Source organism: Mastigoproctus giganteus, chromosome 6, assembly GCF_048544385.1.
Source record: "Mastigoproctus giganteus isolate SK-2022 chromosome 6, ASM4854438v1, whole genome shotgun sequence".
Classification (NCBI taxonomy): domain Eukaryota; kingdom Metazoa; phylum Arthropoda; class Arachnida; order Uropygi; family Thelyphonidae; genus Mastigoproctus; species Mastigoproctus giganteus.
The window spans coordinates 105,958,589-105,985,453 of NC_143580.1; the positions used below are offsets into that span (position 1 = coordinate 105,958,589).

Below are 26,865 nucleotides of genomic sequence, written 5' to 3' on the forward strand. Positions count from 1 at the left end.
ACAATTGTAAATAAATAAATAAAAAAAAAAAAAAAAAAAAAAAAGAATTCAGCTATTCAAACACTTGAATTATTTTTTTCCCCATATTTAAATAAGAGATAAATGCTTTTTAAAGATAGTTTTACTAAGAGTAACACTATACGGAGTTAACATCTGTTGCAGTAAGCTCATATAAATCACATGAAATTAACTGAAATGGATATCTGGTTTATATATATATATATATATATATATATATTTTTTTTTTTTTTTTTAAATTTAATTACAAGCTTTGTATAACATCATGGATGTCCCACAATCTTAATGCTTTCAATAATCATGCAAATATAATTTTAGCCTATGTCTATAGTTTAGTTATTTCATTTACCTGTGTTTAAAAGTTGACAAGGTAAAATCAGTAAGATAAATACAAAAAACAATTGATTATATATTTAAGTAGAGCAATCCAATTAACATTAGAGTCAAACTGGATTTTGCATAAAAAAGATATGTTTTTAAATTTTTGAATGAATTGTTTAATATTAACATATTTAAAGGTTATTCATTCAATAACTATCAATTAACAGAAAACAACATTCCCCCCCACAAATTTAATATGATATCCCAGTGTTTTGCCAGTATTGATAAATATAGTAATTTGAACGTCAGAGAAAAAATTATGTAATAATGTTTTCAATATAATTTGGCATTACTCTTTTCTTTCTGATAGACTGCTCTTATATGTACAAGCATAATAAGGAAAATAAATATAAAACGTTTGGCTGAACTTTCTGCAGCATATTCCATAAAAACAAATGGATTTATCATATTCTGCAAAAATGATATAAAAGACTACACTGTAGGTGGAGAAGGATTTATACATAGTCAAACATAAAACATAATGGAAACTGGTCATGTGTAGAACAATTTGCAATAACTGCTTTTAATTACTACAACCGATTTCTTTTCCTCCAAAAACTGTGGGGAAAAAAAAAAAAAGAAAGAATAGCAGTTCTATAATACAACACAGTTGCATTTATATACTGTAAAAACCTATCCAGTATTAATTTTGTTAGTCTTCTTTGGAGAAAGTCATACTTTTGGAGGAATGGGTACGGTCTCTGTGGTCATTCCAGTTCATGAGACAGCGAAGTCTATACAGGAGCTCTCGTCTTGTTGCTGCAGTAAATTTAGTTACTAAACATAAAGCTGTGGCAACAGCAAAGACAAGATTGTAAAATAATACAATATAAAAGTTACCTAGCCAGTTGATACGTCCAAAATCACCAAGTAAATCAAAATTTGTAATTCCTGAAACAGAAAAGGATGAGATAAGGAAACAGTTAACACTGTCACTAAATTAACATATGATTTTAAAATCCATGAAACAATTTCAAGGAATTATTTTTTACTTTTAACTGCCATGAATAAATGTTACAGGTTATGTTATGACCTATATATATATATATATATAAAAAAAAACCTTTAGGCACTTGCATCAGGTGACAAAAGTTCAGGACAGTACTATTAACTTATTTCTTTAAAAATAATCACTGTGCTTTGACCAGTGTCATTCTCCTTTTTGTGCTGTTAATTGTATAGGACAAGCACTGCATTTTGACTCTACTGAATTACTATTTAATTCCAATCATACTTGTAAACTATGTGCAAAATTCCTCTTATATGCATTTACATGCATATAAAAGTTATATGTATTTAACCCAATTTGTAATGTGTAACTAATGTATAAAAAAGTACAATCTATGTGTAATTAGCTCCTGGCTCGAATTAACTGTTTTGTTTAAATATATTATGATCTCATCCATTAAAAAATTTTTTTGTGTCTTCAGAAAATTTATAGCTGCTTGATAGCATACTTTATTGTAAATTTAACTTTAATTTACCTTTCAGTAAGTTTTGCTTCCCATTCTTAACTTACAGTCACATTTGAGTCTGATGGTAGGATTCGGAAAGAATCCTGACACGTTGCTGTTGTTGTGTTTAATGACACATAGGCTGCTAGGACCATATTGTGTCTTTCTAGTGGTGAATATGAAATATTAGCTTCATTGTAATAACTATATTTTATGATATATTCCTATACAATTTAGGAATCCTGAGATGTTGTCAGTTAACATTTTGGTGATGAAATTGTGCTTGTTCAATATAAAGCCAACAAAAACTTGTGTTTTTAATAATCCATGTGGTATAAAAGTGTCTTAATATATATTCATATATTTTTATCTTAACGGATATTATCCATGTATCACCATTTCCTAACCATATTAGCTTTTAATATTAGCTTTCATAAAGGTGATTACAGTGGTCTCAGAGTGTTTTTAAATTCTATACAGTGGGATCAACTGATGATGTTACCAATGGTGAATTCTAAATGGGAAGCCTTCAGGGACTTAATCTTGGAGGTTACTAGGCTTTTCATACCAACTAAGAAATACTGTTCAAGGTTTAGGCCTAAATGGATATTTAGGTTTAGGCCTAAATGGATATTTAGGTTTAGGCCTAAATGGATATTCAAGGTTTAGGCCTTAATGCAGCTTGTGACAGGGAAGAAAAATGCATGGGATGCATATCTCAGGGCTGGATTTCTCGTTAGGCACCATAGGCACAGTGCCTAGGGCCTACGAAAAAAGTGGTTATCAAACAAAAAGAAAACTCTTCACTGTGACTAATGAAAAATGAGCTGAGCAAACATGCACAATCAGCTCTAGGAGCTTCAATTCAATACTCATATGCTTTCTAGTGATTGTTCCCAAAACTAGAAGAATCGAAGTGATGGTCACTCCATCAATTGATGTGGTTTATCATTTAGTATAGTTGAAACTTGAGTCGCGTTAATTGACATGATTCGCAGTCAAAGCATTAAAATAGAAGAAACATTTCACCCCTTCTTTTTTAGCACATTAGGGCCTATGAACATCAAAATCCCACCCTGGCTAGTCTGCAATCAAGTCACAAAGCAGGTTAGGAAAGTAGATTACGAAAAATCTTTAGCAAAGAATGCAAAAAAAAACCAGAAAAGAGTTCTTTACGTAAACTCTAGAAGGAAAGGGATGAATTAGATCAGTCCACTTAACATAGATGGTTTGACTATTGATGATCATGCTTAGGCAGCTGATAAACTGAATGAGTATTTTGCATCTTCACAAATGAGGAGTTATCCAAGGAGGGGATTGCCAGAAGTTTATCAAACACTAAAAGAGAGCTAAGTGATTTTGTAATAACTGAGAGCAGAGTGGAGAAGAAATTGTTGAAGTTAAACATAAGGCAGGCACCTGGGGTGGACGGGATCTATCCAGTTATATTAAAGGAGGCATCAAAGGAATTAAGCAAACCCTTAGCCATAATTATGAGAGCTTCCTTGGACTCAGGGGAGGTCCTCATGGACTGGAGATGTTCAACTGTGTCCCCAATTCACAAAGGTGGATCAAAGGATGACATGGATGATTACAGACCTGTTAGTCTAACTTCTGTTCCAGGGAAAATAATGGAGACACTGGTTAAGGAAGTGATGCAAGATCATCTAGACAAGACTGCAGTTATAGTTCAGACACAGCATGGATTTGTTAAGGAGAAGTCTTGTTTGACATATCTGATTGCTATTACGTGGTCACAAAGAAATTGGATGCAAAGAATAATTTTGATATCATATACTTGGATTTCAGGAAAGCCTTTGATACTGTGCCACATGAAAGACTACTGTACAAATTGGAGCAGTATGGCATTAAGGGCAAGTTGCTACAATGGATAAGAGGATGGTTGAATGGGAGAAGACAGAGGGTGGTTATAGTAGTAGTGGCATGTGATGCAAGAAAGCAAGTGTATGAGCTTAGGCAGCATCAGCCAAAAAAAAAAAAAAAAAAAAATTACAAAAATTATCAATGAACACTGCTGTTCTTGGACTAATGTTATTAGTGAAGTCCCCCACGGTTCAGTGTTGGGTCCATTGTTGTTTTCGGTATTTATCAATGATATTGACGAAGGTATATGAGAGTTAATGTCTAAGTTTGCAGACGGTTGGCAGTTTACTCACCAACTCATTGTTTCTTTATTATTATTATTATTTTTTTTTTATGGATCATACTTGAAATGTGACTCATCACCAACATCTTGGACAAGCTTTTCTCATTGAAGCTGCTGATGCAAAAATTGACCCAAGCAAAATTCTGAATTGTTATCAATAGATACAGAAAATTAGAAAATAATTCAAGCGAACACTGACTTTTTAGTAACTAAGATATGCATAATTTACATGTTTACCTGAAGATATGGGTCAAAGTAATGGTAGCACACATCTCAAGAGTTCATTGTTGCTACAACAGCTGATAATGGCAAGACGTTCTGAGGTTAGCAATGTTTCAAATAGTGGGAAGCTAAAATAACTTCAAAGGGGAGTGTCAAGGTAGTAAATTATATATGAACACTTTGTCTTAACTGTGTATAAAGCAGTCAGGAGTGCTGTCATCAGCAAATATTCTTGCACCCTTTCTATTTAAGTGTATCCCATCCCCTTAGAAGCAATCTCTTCTGTTAACAAGCACAGACCATGCTGAGAAAAATTCTACCCCACGGGCCCTGCACAATCTCTCCAGTGCCGAATTGATTGACAAGGCTCTCATCATATACTCCCTCCTATCGGTGTCTGGGCAGGATTGCAGACACTTTCAAATTTAACCCTAACTTGCGACTTTTTTTCAACGCTGACTTGTACTTGCTAAGTAAATCTGCAGATCTCCAACACTTAATGTCATTAGTGCCAATGTGTACAACGATATCACCTTTTGTGGCTATCAGTTCCTGCTCTTGTATATGCTGAAGTATTGTTCGACTTGGGAAAAGCGAAGTAGGCATTTGCATTTTTTGTTCCAGCAAAAGAAGTCCACTATGTACCCTCAGCAGAGACTGGCCACGTGATTTTTGTATGGTTTGGGGAAGGATGGGTATAGTAGTATGACTGAATGGTGTATGAGTGTCGGTTTGATATTCTCCCAGTACGTAAGAAATAATAAGTGCCCTGGCCTCGATTATCTCGAACCGGAAATTGTCAAAAAAGTAACGGATCTGACCCCCGAACTCCTTCTAAATCTGTTTAACAACTGTTTGCATCAAGGCATCTTCCCAAGAAACTGGAAGACTGCGGGACTGAAGCTGATCCCAAAAACACCCACGAAGCCTCCACAACAGCCAACCACTTACAGACCGATAGCTTTGCTACCAGTGATCAGCAAACTATTTGAGAGAATGCTATATGCCCGAATTGACACACATTACAAGAGTGCTGAACTGCACATGTCTACCCAGTTCGGCTTTAAGCCTGAGTCTTCGACAGTAGAGGCACTTAGACATCTGCTGCACGGTGTGGCCAGTTGCAACAGTAAATACTACCTAATCATCTCCATAGATTTTGCCGGGGCTTTCGACACCATTTGGTGGCCAAGTGTCCTGTCAAGGCTAAGGCGGGCCAACCTTCCCTGCAATTTGTATCTCACTATCAAGTCTTACCTTACCGACAGGAGTATTAGTGTCGTGGCACCCTATGGTAGGGTAAACCGCCGTGTCTGCAGGGGTTGCCCCCAGGGTTCTGTCCTGGGGCCGCTGTTGTGGAACATTGTCTTGGATGAGTTCCTGGCCATGGACCTTGGTGACGTCCAAACCCAAGCTTTTGCCGACGACTTAATCTTGAAAATTGCTGCCGACAATAGAACCCAGTTGGAGGTAAAAGCAAACCATGCCATCAGGATACTACAGGACTGGACCATCTTACACTGCCTAAAAATCTCACCAACTAAGACATCCTCAATCTTACTGAAAGGCTCCCTTGACCTGCACAGGCCACCTCAAATAAAGGTGGACAACACCACAGTGAAACTCCAAAGCCAGCTTAAGTACCTGGGGGTGATATTAGATTGTAATCTTTCCTTCAAGCAGCATCTCACACATTTAAGAACAAAGATAAGGAAGTACTCTGCACTGTTAGCACGTGTGGTTCGTCGGGACTGGGGACTTAAACGTCGCGTGCTCTCCTTATATTATAAAACGACATTCCTACCAGCTATAACATACGCCTCTGCGGTTTGGTATCACAAGGCATCAACCGCCGTAAATAGACGCATAATCGACTCAATCCATAGAACTATCCTGTTAACCATTACCAGAGCCTGTAGCACCACTAGCACTGTTGCCCTACAGGTCTTGGCCGGAGCCCTTCCCCTTGACCTGGACAACATACGTACTGGAATAGCCTATTATATAACCAAAGGAATGCCTTGCACCCACCAAGACTACACAGTGGATAACAATGCAACCCACAAGGCTGAAAAGAACAGGCTGCAGAAATACCTAAAAGAAACCTGGCAATACCGCTGGACAAACACAACAAAAGGGAACATCACCAAAAAGTTCATCCCGGACGTAGACAGAGTATACCCCATTCTTCCAACCTGGCTGCAACCCGGACTTTACATGACCTACCTCCTTACGGGTCATGGGGCTTTCAATGCAAAGCTTACAGCATTGGGAATAGTGGAGGATCCGCGTTGTACTTGCGGGGAACAAGAAAGCTGGGTGCACATTATGTTTGAGTGTGTCCAATACGAAGACCTTAGATGCAGACTAATAACTAGAGTTCACTATTTACCGAGGGATCTCGAGTCACATCTACTAGATACACAAGAAGAATATTTAGCCTTAACTGATTTTGCCCAGGGATTATTTAGCAGGCGCCAAACTAGCCGCCATATACCGAAGACCTTAACGGAATGAGACAAAACAAAACTGCAAATAGCAGCGAGACGACACAGAGGAACCGACTATACAGACCTTGGACTGACTACAAAATGCACTAGGAAAAGACAAGTGACAATAGACTGTCGAACTACAAGAGTCATGATTACCGCCAATAGAAGCGAAAAAACACCTTTAAATAGTCGTGACATCAGAACAAAGGGACACTGCCCCAAGACCTTGCAGCATAGACCCACTACATAATGACAAAAGGTAGTGTAAGGACTAGCAAACATCACGGAAGGGATAAAACCCCATAATGACAGCCAGTAGACTTGATTATGACCCCAAGATAATGACCAGAAAATAAGCCCCAGACCACATGCAGTCTGGAAGGATGACATCCAGATTTAACCCCCTATTAGTGTCCCACCTAGATGAGACTCAACGGCCAATTTTTTAGGGCCTGCAAACTGATGGAGACGACATACGTGGCACTCTCCCGCCGGAACAGCCTATTGGCGACCCAAATCCGCACTCTCTTGAGCGGATCTTTCTTTCCAAACTCCTGGGGAGGAGAGGCTTGCCTCTCCTTGCCTCCCCAATTTTTTCACTCTGGTGGGGCACGGGCATGCCTCACTACCTGCAGGGGCCATCTACTCTGTCGGCCCCTTATTTCCAATTTCTTTCCCCCAGTCTTCATCCTCCCCCCAAACTTTTGTCTTGCACAGCGTTTAGCCCTACATGTCAAAATCAAAAGAGAACATCAAAATTCTTGCCCGAACCTATTTGGTTTTTAAAACTCACTTTCACCACACAGCCCCACGTCGCGCAATATTAATACTAACTTGTAAAGTATCACTAATATCAACCTCGATTTTTTTTTTTTTTTTGGTCCTAGCCACTAAAATCCCATGAAAGTAAGTGGCAAGACCAGCCAGAGTACAAATATTGGTAACACCCGGCCGGCCTCCCTGTGGCAGGTATTGGTAACGTCGGGTCTCACTAGGGGCCCGGCGGCTAACAGGCTGGACGAACAATGGGCACAACAAACTACACAGTACATATCCCACACACTTTTAAATCTCTGGCTTGTCCGATACAGAGAACATACGCGGAGATGGGAGAAATCCCAGGTGCCGTCAGACCCCGAACATACCTAATACCTAATATAAGTTCCCTTGACCTGGACGTTATATGCAATGGAATAACATATTATATAACCAAAGGAATGCCTTGCACCCATCTAGACTATAAAGTGGATAACAGCACAACCCACAAGGCTGAAAACAGGCTGCAGAAATAACTAAAACAAACCTGGCAAAACCGCTGGACAAAGAACAAAAGGGAATATCACCAAAAAGTTCATCTCGGACGTAGACAGAGTATATCCCATTCTCCCACCCTGGCTGCAACCCAGATGCAAAGCTCACAGCATTGGGAATAGTGGAGGATCCGCACTGTGCAGGGAGCTAGATAATCTTGTAATAACTGAGAGTAAAGTGGAGGAGAAATTGTTTTGCTGGAGCCATAAAAACTTAGCCTGTTCACATTTACTCACGCACCCACATTGTGATGGAATCTATCCAGTTATATTAAAGGAGGCGGCAGGGAAGTAAGCAAACCCTTAGCCATAATTATGAGAGCTTCTCTGGACTGAGGGGAGGTATCCATGAACTGGAGATGTGCAAATGTGATCCCAATCCACAAAGAGGATCAAGGGGAGACACATGTAATTACAGACCTGTTAGTTTAACTTCTCTTCCAGGAAAATTAATGGGGGCACTGGTTAAAGAAGCACTGCAGGATCATCTAGACAAGACTTCAGTTATAGCTCGGACACATCATGGGTTTGTTAAGGGGAAGTCTTGTCTGACTAATCTGATTGGATACTATGATGTACTCACAAAGGAACTGGATGCAAAGAATAACTTTGATATCATATATTTGGATCTTAGAAAGGCCTTTGATACTGTTGCACATGGAAGACTGCTGCACAAATTGGAGAAGTGTCGCACTGGAGGCAAATAGCTGCTAGGGATAAAGGGATGGTTGAGTGGGAAAAGACAGAGAGTGGTAATCAATGGACACTGCTCTTCGTGGACTAATGTTATTAGTGGAGTGCCCTCAGGGTTCAGTGTTAGGTCCATTGTTGTTTTCTGTATTTATAAATGATATTGATGATTGTATATCAGGCTTAATGTCCAAGTTTGCAGACGATACAAAGGTTGGCAGGGTTGTTAATGACACTAATGACAGTACACTGCTGCAACACGATCTAGAAAAGTTGAGCAGATGGGTTGAGAGGTGGCAAATGAAATTTAACATTGAAAAATGTAAAGTACTACATATGGGTAGTAGTAATACCCAAGTAACGTATCAACTCTGTGGTATCACACTGACAGTGGTAGAGAATGAAAAGGACCTGGGGGTAATTGTGCAGGCAGATATGATGTTTTCTGAGCAGTGCAGACGGTCTGCAAGAGTAGCTAATGTGTCTTGTCAATGATATACAGGAATTTTTCTAGCAGGGATAAGGAGGTGATTATCCTCTTGTATAAGGCAATGGTCAGGCCACACCTCGAGTACTTTATACAGGTCTGGACGCCTCATTTTAAGAAGGATATAGAGCTGTTAGAACGAGTACAGAGAAGGGCAACAAGATTAGTGTACAGAGCAAAGGGTTGCTCTTACAAAGAAAGGCTTAAGTTTTGCAAATTACAGTGTCTGGAGACTAGGCACCTGCGAGGTGATCTGATTGAGGTGTATAAAGCCTTAAATGGTTTGAACATGCTCAATGTTGATGGGATTCTTCCTCTTGCTCAGAATAATCACCTGAGAGGGCATAAATTCAAATTGAGGAAAGACGGTTGTAGAATAGATGTGCATAAGTTTGCCTTTAGCCAGAGGGTGGTTGACTGCTGGAACAAACTTCCATCTGTCGTTGTAGAAGTTGATGGCTTAAATAGATTCACGGCAGAACTTGACAAACTTTTGGACCGAGAGGATGGGTGAAATAAGGTTTTTTTTTTTGGCTGATGCTATATAAGTTTGCTTTCTTGCATCATGTGCTCTTGCTAATGCTAACCATTGACAGTAAGAAATATTCCTGCAAGCTGCATAGATATCAAGCAATACACTATGATGAGTTGCCATAGAAAAATTTTGTCCGCAGTTTGTCCATGACAATGAAGATTTTAAGAAACACAACAAAATGCCACAATGGAGAATTTAGACATTACAAAAGAAAATCCTTATCTGAAAGTGGATACTGAAGATGTCATTCCGGATTCTCATAGAGAAGACTCATGACAAAGGGTTTGATTTAGTTGCAAGCACAAATGCAAGCTGAATAAATGGGTGTTAGTGATGATTAAAATCTCCAGTACCTGCTTCGGAGAGCTTGACCCTCAAAAGTTTAAGAGAAATCATGATGAAGTTGGAACAGACAATAGGATTATAGAGGAATTCAAAATCCAATGTTGAAAAAAGCATGATGTTGTCAGAGGTCTTTGTGATTCTTTAACGTGAAAAGAAGGCAGCTTGTAACCTTTCGTTAAAGGAATTGTTAAAACAGCATTAGATGTACAATAACTGTATTTATTCATATTTCATTTTTTTTTAAAAAATCAAGTTATTATGTATGTTTGGGTACATATAACGGAAAGTTACATTGTATATGTTTTCTTTTATTTTTATTGTAATTATTTTTTGACCGATGCACAAAAAATCTAATACTAATATTATATTTTATGGGAGTAATATTAGATTTAAACTAGACCATTTATCAATTTCTGTCTACTAATTCTGCAAATGCCTTCCCATAGTCAATATAGGCTGTGTGAAGGCCTATATTGAATATAATATACGAGGTGTTGCTCTTAAACTTCCTGAAATAGTGCTATTGCAGCCATTTTCAAAGTGTTTGAAAGTAAATGGAAGTGGTATGTTGTAGCTGAAACTTCATTATACAGATGGTGGTACAGAGATTATTCAGCAGGCTGACAGATTTGTGTCACAATTTTGCAATCGAACAATGATTGAATATAAAATTTTGCTTTAAACTGGGAAAATTACAGAAATCTGCAACAGAAACATAAGAAATGTTAAAAACTGTTTATGTAATGGAACGTTAAGTCGTACCAATGTGTCTGAATGGTATAAGCAGTTCAAAGGTGGGTGTGAGGATGGACGGATGTTTGATGATCCACGAAGTGAGCATCCGTTAGCCTCGCAAAATGAGGAGAGAGTTGAAAATTTTCAGGAAATTGTGGCAAAAGATCACCGTTTGACCATCAGAATGATAGATGATGAGTTGGATATGAATAAGGAGATGACTCATCAAATTCTGCATGAAGATTTAGAAAAAAGGAAGGTCTGTGCAAAATTTGTGCTGCACAACCTCATGAATGAGCAGAGCAATGAAGAGTGTCACAATGCAAGGACTTCATCCAGATTTGTCAAGATAATCCTAATTTTCTTGATTGTATTATCATTGGAGATGAGTGTTTGGTGTTTTGGTACGAACCAGAGACAAAGCGTCAGAGCAGGCAGTGGACTTCAAAGTCATCAAAAAGACTGAAAAGGTTTTCATGTGCTTTACCTACAGGTGCTTCAAAGACTACTGAAGTGCACATCCTGGGTGAGGCTGCAATTTCAAGAAAAAGACAGCTGGTTCTCATTGCATAGTAATACCACTGCTTATTCTGTACTTGTTGTGAAGATATTTATGACGAAACTGTACAGATTAACTATTCACCCTACTCTCCTGATCTAGCACCAGCAGACTTCTTCCTCTTTCCCAAGGTGAAAACTGCCCTCAAAGGATGTTGAGGACATAAAGAAAAATGCAACTGCTGAACTGAAAATCATCTCATTATTATTATTATATTATAATTATTAGCTATATGGTGCAAGGAAGTCTGAGGCTTATGCTGCACCAGCCAAAAAAAAAAAAAAAAAAAAAAATTCGGAATTACCCTGAGTGAGAGAGAGAGAGAGAGAGAGAGAGAGAGAGAGAGAGAGAGAGAGAGAGAAAGTAAAAGGGACTCACCAAGAAAAAGAAGAATGATGATATTCAGCTCAGGACCCTGGGTGGTGTGCCAAGCCCATTCTCACCAGATGTGAGCCCCTTGGGTTATCGCAGCTATTTATGTTTTCCCTCTTGAAAATGTTTACTACTAAGGTCTTCCATTTATTGGGTGTTTTTCTGATTCCAAATCTGATTTATAAAGTTCAGCAATCATGGTTTAAACACCTTGGGGCTATATCTAAATAATTCTGCACTGGTATTATCCTCTTTCACCACTTTTCAATATTTAATTTCATGTTTCTTGGTTTGTTTCTTAGTATGTTTCTTAGTTTGTATCAATGTTAAGGTTTGGGTTAACTTTTCATGCATCTGTATTCTCTCTTTGGGTTCTGTACTTTTTTTTTTTTTTCATAAAAAAAAAAACAAAAAACATTTCCTATTATCTTTGGGATATCATATACAGAAGACTATTCAAGAAGAAATTACAGTTTTGAGACTAAGAAATTAAATTAATTTATTTTTTTTAATCTTAACTCAAAATAACTGGCCTGAAAAATCACATTTTATTAAATCTCTTAAAACTTCAAGTAATAAATTAACTGCTAACAGCCATTCTTACCTAAGGTACGTGCCAATACTGGTAATGCAGAGCTCAAAACTAGCAGTACAGCACAGTTGCCAATAACCTGAGTCATAGAAGTTTCATGAATATGTGGCCTCAAGCAATGGAATAATGGTATGGTATAAAGACCTACTACAGATGCTAGCCATAAATATCTTGCAGCTAGTTAAGAAAAACTGCACAATTCATTGATTAGTGTATTCATATCTAATGCAAAGAATCTTAGATCAAATTTATAATAATATATACTGCTAATAATCAGTAATATCTAATATATAATCAATACTGTAATAGAACCATTAGATTTTCATAAATATTGGATTATCAAGGATTTTGTATGTGATTAATATATCTTTAAATATATTTATTCAATTTATTAAAAGATATATTCAATACCATTGAATACATCTTTTACATGTACACTATAAAAAGAATGATTAACATCAAATATGTTAATAAAATGCATCCAAGAACTGTAAGGGTGTAATTATAATGGTTAGCAAATTGAGATGAAAAGCCATTTTTATTTTTTTTTAAATAAAAAATTAAAAAAAAAAACAATCCAGTAAGAAAACACAAAGTAATCTAATATTTGCAGTTATGGATCTGAAATCAGATCTAAATTTTGATAGAAATCTAGTATTTAATGCACCAGATTTCTAATAGAATATATATACACACACACACACATATGCTAGTTCAAACTTATAGCAGGATTTTGTGTCTCAAGCTAATTTATAATCATTCCATGCATTTTTCTTTTTTGTCACTTGTCTGAACGGTTCATCTGATAACCATTTAGGTCTAAACATTGAACGATATCTCAGCTGGTATAAAAAGCTTAATAGTTTCAAAGAATGCTTCCCATTTAGAATATTAGGGCGGTAACATCAGTTGGTCCCACTAAAAAGAATTTAAAAACTGCCTGGACCACTGTAGTCACCTTTATGAAAGAAAAACCACTTCCCTTTTGCCCTTGACAATATTTATACTCAAAACTATCATTGTACAATAAGTAGCCACATTGTCATAGTGTAATTTCCAGTCTTTCCTTGTCAATACTTGTCACTTCCTTGAACGAGAATAGCTCCGTGCAGGAAGTTTTTATGGCTCCAGCTAAAAGAGAAGTTTTTCTTAAATTTTTGTTCTTTTATTGACTTAATTGGCATATTAATTTATTTTTTAGAAGTAGCTTTATATTGCTAGTTATGATACCTAATTTATTTTGAAATTAGATGGAGATTTTGAAAGTTATTACTTAGTATCGGTAAAAATTCTATCGTTCGAAACTTGACACCATTGTAATATATTAGACTGTTAGGGAATAGCGTAACACATATCTCAAACTCTATCAAGTTTGAGCTTTTAGAGATTTTATGTATAACGTAAAACTAGACAGCATAATACGTAGCACTGTTGTTGTAATTTGGTTTTTAGGAGCATTAGCAACTAAGGCCATATTGCTCCGGGATATGTGGTGGTCATTCCCTGACCTTTCCGCATCCTCCATATTTGGTGGTGATGGGCTCGAACCCACGTAGCACTGTATTAGGAATCTGTTAGCTTAGTATAGTATTGGCAATTAATCAATTAATTTATAAATCTTATTGTTAATTGAATTTAAACAGAAATTGTGCCCCAGACTAGAGCAGCAAAGCAACATGCACAAAGTAGCGAAAGTGCTGTGGCTCAGGGGAGAACCGATTCTCCAACTCATCACAGTCTAAAAAAAATGTGCAAAATGTGACATGTTTGCGCACCTTTCTAGAACAGGACATGATTTAGATATGGAAGATGTCTTTGTGTGTGTGTGTGTTAGATGCAGAAAATGCAAAGAAATCAGTTGCCAAATCAGTGTTCTGATGGGTTCTATGAGAGTTTGAAGAGTATGGTAGATTCCCCTAGAAGGAATTAAAAGGGGCCAATCAAGTTCTCAGCTGCCCAACTCAATGCCAGAGCTCATTCTTGTGCACCAGGCAACACAGTGACAATCTTCAGGGCAGACCGCACTGGTCCCACAGGAGTTAATTGTAGGTGACTCATTTGAAGAGAAATGGGAGATATATTGTGCAAGAAGGTTAGGTGGAACAGGACCAGGGTATGTCTGCCAGGAGCAAAAATTGATAACAATGTAGAGTAGATATCATCTTTTAAGGGCACAAAAGATTATATTGTTGTACATGTTGGCACTAATGACATTGACAAGGGTTGGAGTTTGTTATAGGTCTAATAACTCTGATGAGTACAATGAACAATTATACAGAGAAATAGAGTGGGCCAGTAAATCAGAATGTCTTATGATGGGTTGAGAGGTGGCAAATGAAGTTTAACATTGACAAATGTAAAGTACTACATATGGGAAACAGCAACCCCAACCAGAGCAACATATCAACTCTGTGGTACTACACCGACAGTGGTAGAGAATGAAAAGGACCTGGGGGTAATTGTGCAGGCAAATATCAAGTTTTCTGAGCAGTGCAGACGGGCTGCAAGAGTAGCTCATGGTGTCTTGTCAATTATATACATGAGTTTTTCTGTCAGGGATAAGGAGGTGATTATAACATTGTATAAGGCAATGGTCAGGCCACACCTTGAGTACTGTATACAGGTCTGGAGGCCTAATTTTAAGAAGGATGTAGAGATGTTTGAACGAGTACAGAGAAGGGCAACAAGATTAGTGACTGGAACAAAGGGTTGCTCTTACGAAGAAAGGCTTAAGTTTTGCAAATTACAGTGTCTGGAGACTTGGCACCTGCAAGGTGATGTGATTGAGGTGTATAAAGCCTTGAATGGTTTGAGAATGCTCAATGCTGATGGGATTCTTCCTCTTGCTCAGAATAATCACCTGAGAGGGCATAAATTCAAATTGAGGAAAGACAATTGTAGGATAGATGTGTGAAAGTTTGCCTTTAGCCAGCGGGTAGTTGATTGGTGGAACAGACTACCATCTTTTGTTGTGGAAGTTGATAGCCTAAATAAATTTAAGGCTGAGCTGGACAGGTATTTGGAACGAACAGAGGGTTGAAATGGGAGCGTGTTTTTTTTTTTTTTTTGGCTGATGCTGCATAGGCTTGCTTTCTTGCATCATATGCCTATACTAATGCTAATGGGTAATTTTAACTTCCCACATATTGACTGGAACTTGTGGATTGATCACTTGCACACTAGCAAGGCTCGTGTAGGAGATCTGAGGATTAATTTAACAAGTACAGGTTAATGTTGAAAAAAAGTCGCGAGTTAGGGTTAAATTTGAAAGTGTTTGCAATCCTGACCACACACGATAGGAGGGAGTATATGATGAGAGTCTTGTCAATCAATTTGGTCCTGGAGAGACTGTGCAAGGTTCATGGGGTAGAATTTTTCTCAGCATGGTCTGTGCTTGTTAACAAAAGATTGCTTCTACAGGGATGGAACACACTTAGAAAGGGTGCACGAATATTTGCTGATGCTATCGAGGCAATGTTAGGTGGGTCAGAAAACTGCTAGCTTGGGGGATTTACAGGCTAATAGATTAACAGTAGCCACAGGCAGAGGTGGAAATGATTCTTGCACTGCTTCTATTGGAATGAGCAGCAGCCTGGAAAGTAAGTTGCTGGGGATTTCAAGAACTTCTGGGAGTCATGAAACAAGTAAATACATGGGCTGTGTTAGAGTAACTTAAGAACAGGTGCATGTATACTAGCATGTACACCAATGCTAGGAGTATAGTAAATAAATTTGATGAATTTGAATTGCTGGTCAACACATCAAAGGTTATTGTTGTTATTTGGTTTTTTAGGGGCATTAGCAACTAAAGCCATATTGCTCCGGGGACATGCGTTGGTCATTCCCTGACCTTTCCTCATCCACCGTATTTGGTGGTTTAAAGGGCTTGAACCCCGGTTGTTGTTGTGTTTTTAGGAGCATTAGCAACTAAGGCCATATTGCTCCAAGATATGCGGTGGTCATTCCTTAACCTTTCCGCATCCTCCGTATTTGGTGGTGACGGGCTCGAACCCCGGTCTAATCAAGAAGCGTGTGCTACGCACTGCTGCCCCTTCCCACCTGGCTACGGAGGCGCCATTTGAACCCCGGTCTAATCAAGAAGAGTGTGCTACGCACTGCTGCTCCTGCCCACCTGACACATCAAAGGTGGATACTGTTGGGATATCAGAGACTTGGTGTCACACAGATATAAGGAATGCAGAAATGGTATTTGGGGAGTATAATGTGTACAGAAAGGATAGGCAGGATAGGAAGGGAGGAGGGGTTATGCTGCTAGTTAAGAAACAAAATTTAAGGAAGTGCATCCATTTGACATAGATGTTGCAATGTTGAGTCAGTTTGGTGAGACATAGGTACTGGGAAAGCAAAAATGAGGGTTGGAGTTTGTTGTAGATCTAATAACTTTGATGGTACAATGAACAATTATACAGAGAAATAGAGTGGGCCAGTAAATCAGAGTGTCTCTTATAATGGGGGATTTTAACTTCCCACATATTGACTGGAACTTGTGGATTGGTCAATTACACGCTAGCAAGGCTTTTGTGGATTTATTGGATGATTGTATTCTACAGCAGCATGTTAGACAAGCAACCAGAGGGAGTAACACTCGATCTGATTACAGCAGTGAATATTCAGGCATTAACAATTTACAGATAAAGGAATGACTAGGTGGCAATGATCACAGTGTACTGATGTGGGATTTAAATCAAGATGTAACTACTATAAGGGGTAGAAGGAAGGGTATTTTTTTTAAAATTCTATACAGTGGGACCAACTGATGATGTTACTAACAGCAAATTCTAAATGGGAAGCATTCAAGGAAGTAATGGAAACTACCAGGCTTTTCATATCAACTAAGAAATAGTTTTCAAGATTTAGGCGTAAATGGATGTCAGATAAACTAATGAGACTAGTGGCAGAGAAGACAAATGCATGGGATGCATATAAATTATCAGGTGACAAGGAGCCTATGGTAGACATAAGATATAAGCTAGTCTGTAATCAAGTCACAAAGGAGGTTATGCAAGTGAAAGCTGATTACGAGAAATCTTTGACAGAGGATGCAAAGAAAAACAGCAAAGGCTAATTTACTTAGGTAAACTCTAGAGGGATTAATCAGATTGGTCCACTTGATATCGATGGTTTGATTGTTGATGAACCTACTGAGGTAGCTGATAAACTGAATAAGTATTTTGCATCTACATTTACACATGAGGTGGTCTGTGGGGAAATGGAGGCCAGAAGCTTATCAAACTGTGGAAGGAGCTAAATTATTTTGTATTAACTGAGAGTAAAGTGGAGAAGAAATTGAACATAAGAAAAGCAACTGGGGTGGATGGGGTCTATCCAGTTATATTAAAGGAGCAGCAAAGGAAGTAAATGTGTCCCCAATTCACAAAGGGAGATCAAATGGTGACACGAGTAATTACAGACCTGTTAGTTTGACTTCTGTTCCAGGGAAAATAATGGAGTCACTGGTTAAAGAAGCACTGCAGGATAATCTAGAGAGACTGCAGTAATAATTCAGACACAGAATAGGTTTTTTAAGAGAAGTCGTCTGATCAATTTGATTGGATACTATGACGTGGTGCAAAGTACTGCCTATGGAGAGCAGTAACCCCAGAGAAATGTACCAACTGGGTGGTGTTACACTCGGGTGGTGCAGAATGAAAGAGACCTGGGGGTAATTGTGCAGTCAGATATGAAGTTGTCTGAGTAATGCAGACAAGCTGCCAGGTAGGTCAAGGAGTCTTGTCAATGATAGCGAGCAAGAATAAGTAGGTGATTATTCTCTTGTATAAGGCAATTGTCAGGCCACACCTTGAATATGCAGCATACAGGTCTGAAAGTCTCATTTTAGGAAGGATGAAGGGTTGCTAGAACGAGTATAGAGAAGGATAACAAGACTGGTGAGGGGAACAAAGGGGTGCTCTTACCAAGAAAGGCTTAAGTTCTGCAAATTGCAGTGTCTGGAGAGTAGGCACCTGCAAGGCGATCTGATTGAGGTGTTTTAAGGCCTTGAATGGATTGAGTAGGCTTAATGCTGATGAGATTCTTCTTCTTGCTCAGATTACAAACCTGAGGGGGCATAAACTGAAATTGAGGAAAGACGGTTGTCAAACAGATGTGCGAAAATTTACTTTTAGCCAGTGGGTAGTTGATTGCTGGAACAAACTTCCATGTGCTGTTGTGGAAGTTGATAGCTTAAATAGATTCAAGGCAAAACTAGACAAACATTTGGAACGAATGCATGGGTGAAATGGGAAGGATGTTTTTTTTTTTTTTTTTGATGTGTAAACATCCTTGCCGGCACCTACTAAATTTCGGACAGTAGTAAAATCAATTTGTCACGATTTTGCGATGCAGAAATGATGTTATTTTTGTTTCATAACAAAGAAAAATGGAGTCGGGAGAGGTGATTGCACAAAGGATCATGGGAGGTGATCTTGGATGTGCTCAGAGTTGGCATAAACCAGCTGGTGGCGGAAAAGTAGTCATGATTTAGGGCATACCACTTTGGTGGCTTTGTGCTAATCACTGCCATGGCAAAAACCTTTTGGTAACTAGAGAAATGGATATCTTGCATTTAATGGGTTATAATGCATTTAAAGTAAAGTAAAGCATTTAAAGCAAAAGATCATGGGAGATGATCTTGGATGTATTCAGAGCTAGAATGAACCAGCTGGTTGCGGAAAAACGTTTTATGATTCGTGGCATATCACTTAGATGGCTTTGGACTAATCGTTGCCACCTGGTGGCAGAAACCTTTTGGTAACCAGAGAAATGGGTACCTTAAAGGCAGTGATCTTGAATGTGCTCAGAGCTGGCATAAACCAGCTGTGAGCACATCCAAGATCATTACATTACATGCACTTCAGCCTTACCAGTTGAAGTGCATGTAATATAGGCATTACAGTACCCATCTGTATTACTGAAGTGGTTGTATATTTCCATCAAGAGATGAATCATAAACATTTTTCTGCAACCAGCTGGGCCGGTCAAGAATATTTGAATCAGTTCACGAATGGGAGATAACAGACTCCAAAATATATGTATGAGTAGAATCTTTTGCTTGTCATTTGCCATTCTCGTTAAGTTGCAGAAGTCCTTGTTGGTCATCACGTTTTCACGTCTCTTTGCAGTTGGGCTGAGTCAGTTGAATGTGGCGAACTTTAGATCTTCATTCATCTTGCTGTTTAGATGATTGTAAAATTTTCAAGAGGGGTCTTCTTCTCACAGTCACGTTACAAGGCTATTCAGGTCATTACCGCTTGCTCCGCCATGTTCAATGTCAGCTTTGTCCTGACACATCGTCTTACATATTTCAATCATTTTGTTAATGTCCAAGTCTGATTCATACAATTTACGATCTAGTATGAGCTTTTTATTGTTGTTGTAGATCTTGACATATTCCATCTCTAGCAATATCTGTTTCCTTATTGCAAAATGGAACGTGCAGCGATATCATCTCGCGCTTGTACTCGTTGAGATCCTGAGCCAAGTCACAGTTTCGATAGCGTATTATGCATGGATACTGTCATTTCTTGCAAATCTCATAGCCCTGCATGTGTAATTTGCGACTCACAAATTTCTAGACAAGATCACATATCTCTATTAGTTATTACCCTAACTTCTAATCTCTCTTGGCATAAGCACATCACAAATATTGCTTCTTCTGTATCTAAAAAACTGAGTTTTCTCTTTCTCTTGGCATTAGTTTTCTTCCACACAGCTGTTCATCTGTACAAATTGCAAATCCACCTTACCATGGAATATTGCTCCCATATCTGGAGTGGGGCCCCTAAACCTCCCTCAGGCTTCCAGATTCCATTTAAAAGAGGGCAGTTAGGTTAATTAATGACAAAGTCGCCCCACTCTCTGTCTCATAGATGTTCTGTTTCTTTTACATGCATTTTCTATAGATACTTCCATGGGTACTGTTCTTTTGAATTGGCTTCTATAATTCCCACTCTCTCTTACAAACCAGTCCGAACATGTGCTGCAACCAGTCAGCATCCTTTTACTGTCAAACTTCAAACTCATAGAACCAACTTTCCTTCTTCCTCGTTTATTCCTTCAACTTCCATTTCCTGAAAATTACAATCTATGGAAATTCAAGGATAAAGTCAACTAGTATCTTCTTTCACCTTCTCAACCTTAAACCCATGTATGGTTCTAAGTACTAGAGGTTCTAATATCTATCATGCATGGGGTTTTCATTAAAAAAAAAAAGGAAAAAAAGTGACTTGGTGAGATTGAAGGATTAATGCAAATGGAAGCAGGAAGTTTATAATTCCTTCAACTTCTGTTTTCTGGAACAACCTATCCTCACCAATATTTTTTCTGAAAATTACAATAAACAGAAATTCAAGTATAATTTTTCATCCTCTCAATTTTGAACCCACGCACAGTATTAGGTACTACAGGTTCTAATACCAGTTTTCTTTGAAGTTTTCATTAAAAAAAAAAAAAAATTAAGCGTGTCTGTTTTCACTGTTAGTAATGTAACCCTAATACAACCCCTGTACAAAGGGTACTAGGAAAGTTTTGCAATATGACGCAACAATGAATCACAGGAAGCTGCTTGTTGCTGCATGTTGAGACATGTTCATACGTGCATAGTAGCCACCGCGCCAATTCGATGGGCTCAGTTATTCATTAGTAGTGAGAGTGTAAAGTGCTTGCGATGGCATCGTGGTCACGAAATGAGATAAGGACAGTTTTGTGGTATAATTTCGTGCGTGGTTTAACCATAGACCAGTGCTTAGAAGAAATGACTCTTGCACTAGATGATGATTGTCCACATCGTACAACGATATTCAGGTGGTATAGAGAATTCCAAAGGGGAAATTTCACTCTGGAGGAAAACGTTACTGCTGTGAGAAAAATGTTTGACGAAAACAGGCGAGTGACCTACCAACAGATAGATGATACTTTGGGCCTAAATGCACCAGCAATTCGTTCGATTCTGCAAGATCATTTGCACGTGAAGAAACTTTGTTCTCTCTGGGTGCCGCATCAACTGACTGAAGAGCAGATGACACGACGTGTGACTTGGTGCCGGGAGATGTTAAAAAAGTTTGATAAGGGACAATCTCGGTATGTGAACATCGTGACAGGTGACGAGACTTGGCTGTACTATTACGATCTGCTGACCAAGGCTCAAAACAAAGTTTGGGTTTTTGATGATGACGACACACCCGTAATTGTCAGAAAATCCCGATCTGTAAAGAAGAAAATGATAGCTGTATTTTTCAAATCGAGTGGAATTGTGGAACGTGTCGTTTTGGACACGCAGAAGACAGTCACAGCTAAGTGGTATACTGAACAATGCCTGCCTAAAGTCATTGGATCTATGAAGAACCTGCGGCCAAAGTCAAGAATGGACACCTGGTACCTCGATCACGATAATGCTGCAGCTCACCGCGCCAAAGCCTGCACCGAATATTTGACCACGACAGGACTGAAACTTCTCGAGCACCCTCCCTACAGTCCAGACCTTGCTCCCTGCGACTTTGCACTGTTCCCGCATGTGAAAATGAAGCTAAAAGGGAGGCGGTTTTCCAGTGATGAGGACCTTCTACGGGCTTGGGACAACGAGTGTGCTTTACTCCCTAGTGAAACTTGGCAGAACTGGTTTAAAGATTGGTTTCGGAGGATGGAGAGGTGTATTGAATGTAGAGGAAATTACTTTGAAAAAATTAAATAAATAAAGCTGTATTGCAAAACTTTCCTAGTACCCTTTGTATATACTTTTCCTGTGAGAGCTCCCAGCAGTTCCAGAGAGTAATCTCCCCACTTCTTGTTTTCTAGGCTGCTGCATGTGCCATTATAAGAAGTGCAAGACCCAATTTAACCACTGCTTGTAGCTGCCATTAAACTATTATATTGTGTATCCTCTCTCAACTAGCAGCTTTCCAATGAATATAACACTACAAGTTTTCTATATAGTAATGCTTAGAAGTAGGGATAATTAAGATAGGGTATCATCTGCAAATAAGGGGCAATTAATTTCATTATGGATAATACAAGGCGAACAGGAAATGTTGTGAGGGATGAAGGAGGGGGTTATGATTATCCAGCACAGGTGGAAGTTGTGTGTGGTGCGGGGGACATTACAGCCTAGATGACCATGAAGTGTATCATAAAAATCTGGGTTGTAATCAAGAATATAGGTGTCCAAAGATATTTAAAAGCCAAAGGAAAGGATAAGGGGACTTAACAGCTTTCATTAGATTAAGTGGAGAGACAATTATTATGTTGTGGGTTATAATGCATTATGGAAAGTGTTTCATTCGCAAGTACCCCAGGGGCTCACATCTCGTGAGTACGGGCTTGGTACACCCAGGGTCCTGAGCTGGATATCAGCATTCTTCTATTTTTTGGTGATTCCCTCCTACTTCTCTCTCTCTCTGGGTACTCAAATTTTTTTTTAGCTACTGCAGCATAAGCCTCAGGCTTCCTTGTACCATACGGCTAATAATAATAATAATAATAATAAAAGTATGAGGAGTGTTTGAAAAGTTCATGCCCTGAGTATGAAGGGTTTATTTGAGGAGTTTGGTAAAATGTTTCTTTTCAACACAGTCCCTTGTGGGGTCAAAACAATTTTACTGCCAAAGCTGCAGCATGCTGATTCCAGCTGCGAAGAAAGTTTACTCTTGGGTTTCCAGGAATGCATCCAATGCCACAAAGATGTCACTGTTGGCGGGAGATGGTACAAGATCTGAAAGTCGCACTCATGCAGTGCAGCCATGGCAAATGACAGACTTGTGAGTAGGTGCATTGTCCTGGTGGAATGAGACTCCTTTGCTGAGTTTTCCTTGGCATTTTTCTTTGATGTTTTCACAAAAATGCCTTACAATTTCTGCATAATATACCCTGTGTTGCCCATTGTTGTGGAAGCTAATAGCCTAAATAAATTTAAGGCTGAGCTGGACAGGCATTTGGAAAGAATGGAGGGATAAAATGGGAGGGGTTTTTTTTGGCTGCTGCTGCATAAGCTTGCTTTCTTGCATCGTATGCCTCTACTAATGCTGTGACTGTCTGGCCTTTCTGAAGGTAATCCACTAGCAATGCTCCATCAGTGTCCAAAAATACTGATGCCATCACTTGCCAGCAGAAGGAATTGACTTGGCATTCTTTGGAGGAGGAAAAAAGAGCTATGTTTCTAATGATTGGACTACTCCTTTGTCCCTGGCTGAAAGTGATGGGCCCATGTCTCATACATGGCTACAAACGTTGCAAAAAAATTTGGTGCATTTGCCTGAAAATGATACAAATTATGTTAATGAATTGATAGACACTACAGTATTATATCATGTAGTAGATTAAGTAATTTATTATCGAAATGATACAATTTTTAAAGGAACTGAACCACCTCAATGCCAAACACTTAAAACTATTATGGTTACATTTCGGGAACTTGATATTTCCTGTGGGGGATAGAATATTGCTTGAGGAGTGGTACAAGTTTTCAATTTGATAATGATATTTGATTATTTACAATACCATGTATTCTAATTATACTGTAGTCCTTTACACGTAGGACGAAGAGACTCCATGCCCGGATCACTTTAACAGGTAAGCCCTACCAACTAATTTAGAGAGTAACTCTAGGGATTTTTCATAAATTATCTTTATTAATTAGAGTTAATTAAATTATAAGCAAAAGCGTATTAATTATATGACAACTGTACATATAATTAGGAGTTTTCTAAACCATTTCTTCAGTGGTTGTACTGTTTCCTTTTTTATGCCATCAGCTTTAAATACTCAGTCACACAGGAATCCATTCTCTTCAAACACAGGAAGTGCTAAGATATGCCACTTCAAACAGAATAATAATAATAATAATAATAAAAAAAAAAAACTGAAAACATTCCTCAGAAACTAAAAAGAAAATTGGGCAGCCATTATCCACCACTGACAGGTTAAAGTAGCAGGCTGTTTAAATATGCCACAGAAAGTTTGAAGTGGGATGGGGGATCACTTGCTTGCTTGCTTTAAGTACTTTACTCATGCAGAGTGTGTGACTGATTGCCATGGCTATTTGGAGTCGTATGCATGAATGCAATGGTAACTTTCAATTAATATTAATAATTAACACATATACACAGAACAGGAAAATTACATGTCATTATTGTATAAGGAACAGCATAAGAGAATATAGCTGTTTCTAAGTGATTGGTCAAAAGAAAAATCTACTGGAGACCTTCTGGAGCTGGGAAACCAACTACAACAGGTCTATCACTCCAGAACATTTTCGGGAGTAGGCCCATATTAGGTTCCAAAGATGCAAATCTCATGAATGACGCACAGCAGTATTTCCATGTAAGTAGGCAAAAGGTATGCATTTAAATTTCCACTATCATGCAATTATTATTAACATTCAGATCAGGGATGTCAAACACTAGTTATAAATAAAATATAATTTAAGTTTAAAATTTAATCAGTATATTTCCTAAAACTTTGAATTTTATACAACAATCTTCAATGGTTAAAAACACAAATCAGATTGCAATGGACTTTAAAAACTAGCTATAAATGATATTTAAAACACAGTTCTGCTATTATGGTTATTTTACCTTGCAATATCAGTCTCTCCCCTCCCCTACATGGCAACAGCCAATATTCATCTCAGCTTAGTACTACAGTTTTCTTTTATTCAACTGTACATTAGTTAAATAATTGATTTTGCAATGCCGATTTCTTCATCTTATGCATTAAGGATGGAATTAAACAGATTTCATCATTACCATCATTATGAACTTCATCCGGCTTAGGACTTTTAAGATCTGTTCCGCTGTAGCTCTTGGAGGTGGTCTTGATTGGCCCACATCTCTCTAGCCTGTAGGTTTGTAGTTCAGATAGGGCTTGGGTTCATTCTTTCTATGTGACTGATCCATTTTTTTCTGATACTGTTTTATGTCATTTACTGTATTATCTACTTTTAATTTTTCATGAAATCTGAATTTCTTTAATGATCTAGCCTTGTAAAGCCTAATAATGGTCTTAAAAATCTCATTTGTAATGCTTCTAGTTTTTATGCATATTTCTTATTTATTATCGAAGTCTCACAACTGTAGAAGAGGGCTGATTTTGAACTGATGTTGTGCAATCATAATTTTGTTTCGATTTTCATTTGTTTTCCGAAGTGGCATTTAATCATTCCATTCATTTTATTATATTTTTGTAGTAAACAGATTTCATAACTGCTGTTGTTATATTTATATAGTGCATTAGCAGCTAAGGTCATATTGCATGAAGAAAACCATACTCCCTCTACCTTGAGATCAGTTAACTATGGCCCAAATGAAAATGTTTTTCAGAATTCTTCCAGTTCTCTGACAAGATTCAAATCTGGACCTCTTCAAATGAGCGACAAGGATAAAACCACTATACCAGTGATTTTAAACCTTTTTTTTTTAATAACGGCACCCCTAAGTAATTTATTTTATTTTGTGGCACCCCTACTCAATTTCCTGCCTGTTAGATCCGATTCTGTGTGCGTGCGTGCGTGTGTGTGTGTGTTATTTACTACAATAATATAATTATAAAAATTACATTTCATAATACAAATTATATATATACAGTATATAATTTTATTTTTTATACAGAGGTACTAAGTAAACATCAGTTATAGATCACCACTAAAGATACTGTACACCTTTTTTATAATGAAATAAACATATAAATTAAAAAATAATAATAAGTTTAAGTAACTTAAGCTCAAATTACGTGGCACCCGCAAAATGTTGTTGCGGCATCCCGGCTGAAAACCACTGCACTATACTGTCATAGAAGACATATTTTATAATGGGCTGTAATGATCAAACCATAATGAAATTGCCTGCAAAGCAAACTAAATAGTTCAAATCAGTTTTCTAAAGGGCAGTCGCAATAAATTAAATATAGGTAGAATGTCTGAAAATCAGACATCTCAGGACCTGGTTTTATAGAAAATAAATCTAAACAAGTGTGAATTGCAAATTAAATATCATTATCTGAGAACATAGCAGGTAAACATAGAATGCACTGGCAACTTGCTCAGTTGGCAGCATTCAATGCTTACTTTTTTGCCAATTTATCCATGTGATTAACCCGTGATTTTTAAATATTTTACTTCATTTCTATATATTCTTTTATTCCCTTTGGATATTGGTAAAAATTTTGAAAAAAGAAGTCCATAGCAAAAAAAACAATGAAAACCCAACAACAATGAAATTGCTGAGCAATCACTAACAAAATCAGTTTTAACTGGCTGGAATCTCTACAATGTGTTCAATGTATGAATAGGTATAAATCGTACCATTCGGGAGTAAAATATAATATTCATGAATAAACCGTGTCTTTCATGGATAAGAATGCCCTGAGCTGTGTACTAAATCGACAGTACTAAATTGATGAAAATTCATTCAGCAAGCAGCTGAATAAATTTTCGAAAGCATAAGTTAAATATTATTTAATATTAAATATCATCACATTAGGAGAACCAGTTACCATC

At 37.9% G+C, this 26,865-nt stretch overlaps 1 protein-coding gene across 1 annotated transcript in view; it reads right to left on the reverse strand.

Annotated features, from left to right (window-relative positions):
- Positions 1–1,051: 1,051 nt before the first annotated feature.
- Positions 1,052–26,865, reverse strand: part of lili (LMBR1-like protein lilipod) — a 229,356-nt gene continuing 203,542 nt past the window's right edge. The window contains exons 14-16 of the mRNA XM_090376265.1: positions 12,372–12,529; positions 1,240–1,290; positions 1,052–1,158 (exon numbers count right to left, since the gene is read on the reverse strand). Coding sequence (XP_090232391.1) covers positions 1,052–1,158; positions 1,240–1,290; positions 12,372–12,529 — 316 coding nt within the window. The remainder of the gene's footprint in view (positions 1,159–1,239; positions 1,291–12,371; positions 12,530–26,865) is intronic.